This window comes from Budorcas taxicolor, chromosome 13 (assembly GCF_023091745.1).
Source record: "Budorcas taxicolor isolate Tak-1 chromosome 13, Takin1.1, whole genome shotgun sequence".
In the NCBI taxonomy this organism is placed as follows: domain Eukaryota; kingdom Metazoa; phylum Chordata; class Mammalia; order Artiodactyla; family Bovidae; genus Budorcas; species Budorcas taxicolor.
The window spans coordinates 57767083-57775634 of NC_068922.1; the positions used below are offsets into that span (position 1 = coordinate 57767083).

The following is an 8552-nucleotide window of genomic DNA, read 5'->3' on the forward strand; positions in this document are numbered from 1 at the left end:
AGTCACTAAGTCGTGTCCGACTCTTTTGCAACTCCGTGGACTGCAGCCTGCCAAGCTCCTTTGTCCATGGGATTTCCCAGGCAAGAATACCAGAGTGGGTTGCCACATCCCCCTCCAGTGACATTCCTATTCCTAATAAACACCCTTTTGAACTCTAAATTCCCACTTTACAGATCTTCAAAAACCTGTGATATCTCTACCTCACACAAGTTTCATCCTATCTTCCAAAGACTCCAGAGCAGATCTGCAGATTACTTGAAAGTTAATGTGTTCTAAACATACAGAATCATTAAACACCAACGGTTTCTGTTACAAAAAAGAAAAAAACAAAATTCACAAGGTAAATCAAAGAATGCTTTGGAGTCATCTGTAAGACTTTTTCAAAGAAGTAAGAAATTCCTCCTAAAAATTCCACAAATAGTAACTCTTAATTAACTAATATTCTTAAGAAATTATCCTGACAGCTACTAAGACATCCATAATGGTTAAAAATTCTCTGCCTTCCTTCCCCGCAAAACGAAACCTTGTTCATGAGTTCCTTCCAGAGATGATGTGAAAGAAATGGGCTTTGCCGCTACACACCTGGGCTAAATCCCTGCACCACTTTTTACCCAGTGGCCCCATCCAGGGGCAGGCCTCCTGACCACTGAGTAACTCATATCACAGAACTGTGCTATAGATTAAACAACAAGATGAAGAACCTAAAGCCTTTACCATTGTCCCCACCTTCTGGAAATCAAGCGTTTCTCTTCTAGAAACATTCATTCTTCCCTTCCCTTTCCTTTCATATTGCATAACGGGTGGAAGCATCACTACGGCCACTGCTTTAAATTCCAGACCCAAGTAACTGCGGGGGAGTGGTGGTGTCAGTCTAGCACTTAGCCCCTTACAAATATGCCCTCTGTTCCGAGCTCAGCCAGTTTTCTGCTCCACTCCACTCTCTGAGCATCCTTTAAAGACAGCCCAAGGAACTTGGTTCCTAAAGCTTATAAGCAATTCAAACCTAGATAAATGGCCCAGGGGGCCATTATATTGTCTTAAAGTGGTTCAGATGGCAAAGAATCTGCCTGCAATGCAGGAGACCTGGGTTCAAACCCTGAGTGGGAAAGTTCCCTTGGAGAAAGGAACTGCTACCCACTGCAGTATTCTTGCCTGGAGAACTCCATGGACAGGAGGAGCCTGGTGGGCAACAGTCCATAGGGTCGGACAAAGAGTCAGAAACGACTGAGCGACTAACACACAAAAAGCACAATCCAAAACACACAACAGCCTCAACCTCACTCTCCTCCAAAACATGTATTTCCCCAACCCCCTCCCAGACAGGTTAGGGCTGAAGGACCTCATTGAAATGCCAACTGTATACTAATTCAAGCACATCAGCTATCTGCGTGAAGGTGTGCCCACATGGGCCTGCACACAAACGCACAGGCACAAACACACACACACACAACCAGAAGAAGCCTGATTAAGACACTACTTGACAGATGAAAAGAACTGCTAACCTACTCGTCAGAAAGTAATAATAACCCTTCTGAAAGGATAAAGGAAACCTCTAGGAAAGTATTCCTATACCTTTAGAGTTTTGTGCCATCAATGCTAAAATATTATTAAAAGAAAGCACTACAAGATTTTCCCCATGGGATGATGCCATTTTCTCAAGGATTTTTTTTTTCCCCCATGCCAGGGGCAGGGGGCCAGAGGCGGGGAGAGGGGGGATCCAAAAGCACATTAAGGCATTGTTTCTAGACATCAACAGCTTTTGTTAAAACAACAGTTTAACATTTTGAAAAAACAGATATTCTAGAGATACTATTTTGACACACTGGCATTTTAAAAAATAATCTTAAATTGACTGTTGAGTTCAGTAATTTCGCTTGCATAATGAAGCTCTTTAAACAACTCATGTTTTTGGAAAGCCAACAGCCTAAGTCTGTCAGGTAAAAACTTCAAAGAATGAGCCGATCCAGCAGGCAAGGGCCAAAGCAATCCTGGATACGCTATGCCGATGACAGCCTGAGAGGGGCCTAAAAAGACAGAAAATGAGGGCACAAGCCCGCAAACCATAACGCAACTTTGTTTCTAACACAATCCCAGTGCGAAATGACTGCAGAAGACTTTTATTTTACTAAAGACATTCGATGGCAACCTTGTCTTGACTAATGGAAGTCAGCACTCTTTTTGTTCCTCTTTCTTGTGCTGAAAGCTGTGCTGATTTGTTTCAAATCATGGTCATCCTTCAGACGGCAAATTCTTCACATACAAATGGGAGATCTATGAAGCAATCTCGGAAATAATGCCTTATGTAAAAACTCAAGTTTCAGGTTCTAAAAATCAAGCCTAAGGGCCATGTGTGAGCATAATCAATATAGTTTATTCCCCTGATTCCTCCCCTAATTTTCAGCTACTTAGTGGTAATATCGCTGGGTCAAAGTTCTCATATTTTACCTTCAGCACTGGAAGGAAAGATGCTATATAATTTTAATAAATAAAAGTGTTAATAATGTTTAAGAGTTCATTTCTTTAATAAGCATCAATTCAGACTAATTATTTTAACAAATCTACACTTGCATGCAGACCTACCAGGTAATTATCAAGATAATCGTGTTCACATTACAAGCGCACACAACAAGGAACCATCACCATTTTCCAAATATAAGCACACAGCCAAGAACTATCCATTTTCTCCTCAAGGAGTTAACTGTAAAGAAAAGAATAAGTGAGTAAAAATAAGTTAATGTCTAGTTCACATTTTTCTCCCAGGAACAAAAATTTAGGAGTTAATAACACAATCTATGAAGACTTAAGTTTGACTAAAGGTTGGTAAGTTTAATGCCACTTGCTTCTGATGAGCAAGCTGGTTAATATTTAAATAAATGAACATAATCTATTCAGGATGGATTTAAACCACAACCATAAAGAATCTTAAGCACACTGCTGACATTTTGTTGTGCTGTAAAACACAGTCTGCTCTATGTGATCATGAAATGTTAAGGAAATCAGGGCTATGCTAAAACTAAAGAATTAATGCTGTAATTATCATCTGAAAGATAATTACTGCATAGAACAGACTATATCTACAAGGTTTTCTATTTTTTAGCTTCCTAAACAATCTTCAGCTACAAGTTAACTAAAGAGGGTGAACTAAAGATTCTAAGCACTTTCCTCAAACAAAGAGAGGTCCCTAACCCACTGACCCAAGCTCCTCTTTCCTCCGCAAAGTGGTAATCAACCACAACAATCCAGTGGTGCTACCCCACCTGTTATCCACACTGACCAACAGGACTACCTGAGGTTTCCTGAAGGTCACTGGTTCAGTCGCAGAATCAAGCAAAGGTAAATGGGTCCACAGTGGATTTAAACCTTAACTAACCAGCTCCTGAGGACAGTCAAGAGACCATTCTCACGTGACAGTATCATGAGATGGAGGAGGACGCTAGGGTATGAAGAAAGAGGAAGAGTCCTGGGCAATGACCAAGAAAATACACAACATACTACTTAACTATGGATGAATCAATGGAAGGGGAGGGAGAGGAGAAAGAAAAGAGATATGAAATGCCCTAAAAGTTGACTCTTTCAGAAAACTCTCATTGAGCTGGGCAACAACTGGAACCTCAGAGAGAGAAAGTAAAGGATTTGGCCTTAAAGGAAGAACAACAGAAAAGAATAACAATGCAAAGCACACTTTTCACAGGTTTTAAAAGCCTTTAACTCTTTTCAGAAGGGTGACTCCAATCCAAAGAGATCCTACTGTTCCACCATGGCAAGTATCATGGCACCGTGCTTCTTTTGGGAGGCCAGGAGGCCTTCTCCTTCTGACACTTAACCACAATGCAGATCAGCACTTTCTTTAAGACTGAACAAGGTTCTGCAAGGCTGTGTCCTCTTTTCTTCTGTAACATTCTTAACTTCAACATAATCACACAAAATTTCCAAGATGAAAAATATACAACTCTATACCATCTCGCCGCTGCTGCTAAGTTGCTTCAGTCGTGTCCGACTCTGTGGGACCCCATAGATGGCAGCCCACCAGGCTCCCTGGTCCCTCGGATTCTCCAGGCAAGAACACTGGAGTGGGTTGCCATTTCCTTCTCCAATCCATGAAAGTGACAAGTGAAAATGAAGTCTCCCGGTTGTGTCTGACTCCTAGCGACCCCATGGACTGCAGCCTACCAGGCTCCTCCATCCATGGGATTTTCCAGGCAAGAGTACTGGAGTGGGGTGCCATCGCCTTCTCTGCTATACCATCTTAGGCTACGCTTAAAAGATGACTAGTTCTTTTCCTCTAGATGACAGACATTTAAATTATATCTTCTTATGTAAAGTTAGCTTAGAAGTTTAATTCATCTAAGTGAACTGTCCGAAGTCAGAATCATCATTCCAAGTAATCTGGAAGATACTAGTTAAATGAGCCAGTTCTCATCCTGAAATGAATGCTCTCTATACAGCAAAACAGGGTATTGAACCTCATTTCATGATTTTAGTGCTCAGTTTAAAACAAACCCACAAACAAATAATGAAAGTGCTTTACTGAAGACTGCATATGCCTCTTCTGAAGCCAGAAGCAACAGCCCTCAACAATCTGATACCAGGACTTTCCTGGATCACTTCCCCAGCCAACATATCCAGCGACTTTGGCCATCATTACTCTGGCCAACCCTAGGCTGAGAGATCACTCCTCAGCCACACCGTTCAGGTAAAGAAATTGAAATGATGAAACCAGTTGTGTAAAATACAACCAATCTCTGTACAATACTGCAGATTTACGAAGCAGCTGAACAGCCATAATCTCAACCAAACTTTCTACAGGAAGCAAGGTAGATATGAGCGCCACTCCCATGGAGAAAAGAGTAATCCTAGGTTTTGGAGAGCAAAGTGGTCAGCCTAAGCTCAAACATCATTAAGTAAAAGAACTGGAACAGGAACTGAGGAGAGTGTATGTACAAGAGTGGGGTTAAGGCTGCAGGGAGAGGTGGGGTTAATCAGGGAGAACTAGCTGAGGAGACACAACACAATCTGCACTTGGACACAGGCTGTATCTGTTCACAAAGGCCTTGGAAGATATGACTCCTGTCAACCAGCCAGCCTCACTGTTGCCTCGTGACCCCAACAAAGGCTCTGTGCCCTAGTCATTCAGATATACTAATGGCATCCCAAAGGAGCCCAATAGTCTCAGCCTTTGTGCCTCTGTACCTGCAACTTCCTCCAACTGACACACTCCCCACTCCTTTCTCCCTTTCACCCACTTCCATCTGACCTTTGAACTCAGGTCAAATGATACCTTCTTTGGGTGTTGATCTTGGAGCAATCTGGATTGCCTTGTATCACAGCACTGTTCTGGCTGATTCTGTTGTTAGCTATCTTGCCAAGACCTAAGCTCTGGTGTGGGGGGTTGAGGGAGAATGGGGGCATCTATGTGATGTGATTCATCTTTTCCTGTTACCTGTCACAGGGAGCAGGTAATGGGTAAATGCCTGTGGACTCACAGAATGGACATGCCAACTTCCAGGAGTTAAGCCAGGCTTCCAGGGTAGAGAATTTCAGACAACTCAAGTGGAAACCATCACCTTCCACATTCACTTGAGTTACCAGATTCCTCTCTCAGCCTGGCTCCTCTAGAAGGCCTGACCTTAAAGTACTGCCATGGAATTATAATCCACGTCACGGTTTTGTCGTCTGTGTTTGAACTGGAAAACCTTCCACTGTTTATACGTTTGGAATCACTTCCAAATGTGACAACCTGAGATTGTTAACCTGGGAGGCAAAATGACAGCCACCACAGTGGAAGAATGCCCAGGGATCAAGAAAGCATAACTGTTAAAAGAGCGTGAGCTCTGGAATCTGGGTTCCAATGTGCCATTTGCCAACTGGGTGACTCTGGGTAAATTACCCACACTACCTCCTGCCTTAAAGTGGGGTGTGTGTAGCCAGCAGTCATAGCAATGCCCCAAACATCTACTGAGGAGCTACTCTGGGCCAAGTGTTGGTGACACTGCAGTGACCTGGCTGTTCAATGGAAACCATGCTTGCATCACGCCAGCCTGTGTTAGTCCCTCCTGAAATACTCTGGAGTACAGGCTTGCCAACCTTCCCTAGAAGCTAATCTTTAAGAAAGCAAGGGTCTTGTCTGTCTTGTCCACTCACCCCTCTCAAGTGCCAATCAAACGTCTGCCACACAGTCACTCAGTACATTTGGAAAGAAGGAATGGTCAAATCAGATGAAGACCTTCTTGTCCCCTAGCACTGTGTTTTGGTGGTGAAAGTAGGGAATAACTAAAGATGAAGGCACACATTACAAGGGGCTTGGGCTCGCCACAAACATATAGGTGGCCCCCTGGGCTTCCTCGGACTCCAGTTCCAGGCTCTTCTGGGTGGGGAGGGGGAAGATCTGACAGCCCTTCCCCCGCCCCCTTCCCACGGCTGCACAGCTGTGAGCCACAGGCACAAGAAAGGCAGAAGAAGGAAAGTTGAGTCCAGTGCCGATGAAACTTCTGAAGAGGTTTCTATCATTCACTTACTCAACAGGTGCTTATCAGCGCCCTAAGGTGTGCGGGGGATAAAGCGGAGACGTGACCAGGTCCTGTCCTCATGGAGCTTCCCTCCTAATGTGGAGGAGACACAGTACTCAAGTGTGTAAAGTGGTCCTCGCACGCAGGACTAAGTTGCCGAGCTGCCAGGAATGATGCTACAGGGGCGGCCGCAGGTGTCCCGGGAGGGGTGGCGGGTCGGCGCGGGCCTCCCGGGGAGGCGACCTCTGACCTAGGACCTGAGCCTTCCGGGGACAGGCGGTCGCCGGGGCCCACACTCTGGGCGGAGGCCGCAGACCGGAGAGGAAGGGTCACAGCGGCAACTGTGCGAGTGTCTGGAGGGCGAGGCGCGGGAGGCTGTGGAGGAGCAGGCCCTGGACTCCCGCACCCGACCCTCGGGGCCGGGGAGGGGGTGCAGGCGGACTCGCCGTCGGACGGGGGCGGGGCGGGGGCCACGGCCGGGGGGCCGACGTCACCACCGCGCCGCCGGGCCCTCCGGAGCGCGGGAGGGAGCGCGGGGCGGCGGGCCCGGCCCGCGGCCGAAGATGGCGGGCCTCCGGGCTTACCTCGGAATTTGAGCTCGTGCTGCGGCTCGAGGCTCAGGACCTGCTCCACCTTCGCCATGTTCCTCGGCGGCGGGGCAGCTCGGGCGGGGAGACCACTGAGAGGTCACCTGGGGCGGGACGCGTGAATGCTGCGCCCCCTTTAAATTTGGAAAGGGGGGGCCTGCCGGGGCTCGGGCGGGGGTCGCCTATGGGTTGCGCGCGGGGGGGGGGGGGTGACGGCCTACGCGGTGCAGGCGCAGGGGCGGAGGGCGAGGGTGAGGCCGCGGTGCCCAGCGAGCGTACGACACGCACGCACGCACGGACGCGCCGACGCACGCACGCACACACGCAGCAGGCCGGCCGCCTTAACCCGGCGCGCGCTCGGGAACGGCGGGGAGCAGAGCGCGCGAGCCCCTGCCGAGCAGTGCGCAGGCGCGGCGGTGGCCGTGGAGGCGGGGCTGCCGGGAGGCAGGGGGCGGGGCGTCGCTCAAGTCCGGGGGAGGGGCGGGTCCGGGACACCCAGAATTGAGGACCATCATCCTGAAGATTATTTATTTAGGCAGGGCGCATGGGAGGCAGATTTTGTGTTAAGTGCTTTAGTCAATAATTAATAAAAATGAACTTCCACTTCTCCTTGCTAATGCCAGGCACTTAGAGATTTTGAATAATAATGAAAGCACGATTTATTCTTATTATAAACATGATGTTTGTGAGTGAATGATGTGTGTTAGACACGGTGACTTGTGGTAAGCAATAAATATAAATTTAGTAAGCTACCAATTATTGCTTGCTTATTTTGTGCCACTCTGCTGAACGCTTCACATAACAACAGCATCGATTATAATAAATAAAAGCTACTCTACTTTAAATGTTTACTATGTAACAAGCACTGTGCTGAATCCTGTACTGCTAAATGCAACAAATATTTAGAAATACAGTGATCAGAAAAAATGACCTGGTTCCTGCTTCTTACTAGAGGCCATAGATGAGACAGCCTTTGAATAAATAACCACCCACACAAACAAATACACTTTTAAAAATTACTGAGAACCTATATCTGTTTGGTTTTAAAGTGAACACTCTACCTCATTATCTCATTATTGACATTTAAACTTTACTTCATTATGTAGTGTGTACTACCTGAAATATGTTATTAATATTTTCCTTTTCATATATAAATGAAAATAGCAAATAGCTAACATTGACTCTACATGACAGACATAGAGGTATTCTTTGTACTGTTCTTTCTACTTTCCAAATTGAAATTTTTTGTAATTTTTAAAAAAGGGTTTTTTTTTTTTAAGATAATCTTTGTCTTTTAACTACAGCATTTGGTCCATTTATACTTATTATATTTATGATATATATGGATATATATCTACCATCTTATTTTGTGCCTTCCGTTGGTCACATTTGTTTTTTTCTTTTTCCTTTCCTTTTTGCATTTTTAGAGCTAATTTTTTTCTCATTCCACTTTTCCTCC

The 8552-nt window shown here is 45.7% G+C and overlaps 1 protein-coding gene across 1 annotated transcript in view; it reads right to left on the reverse strand.

The window, feature by feature from the left end:
* VAPB (VAMP associated protein B and C) overlaps positions 1-7362 on the reverse strand; it is a 46931-nt gene extending 39569 nt beyond the window's left edge. The window contains exon 1 of the mRNA XM_052650554.1: positions 7091-7362. Coding sequence (XP_052506514.1) covers positions 7091-7148 — 58 coding nt within the window. The 5' untranslated portion in view covers positions 7149-7362. The remainder of the gene's footprint in view (positions 1-7090) is intronic.
* Between the last annotated feature and the right edge of the window lie 1190 nt (positions 7363-8552).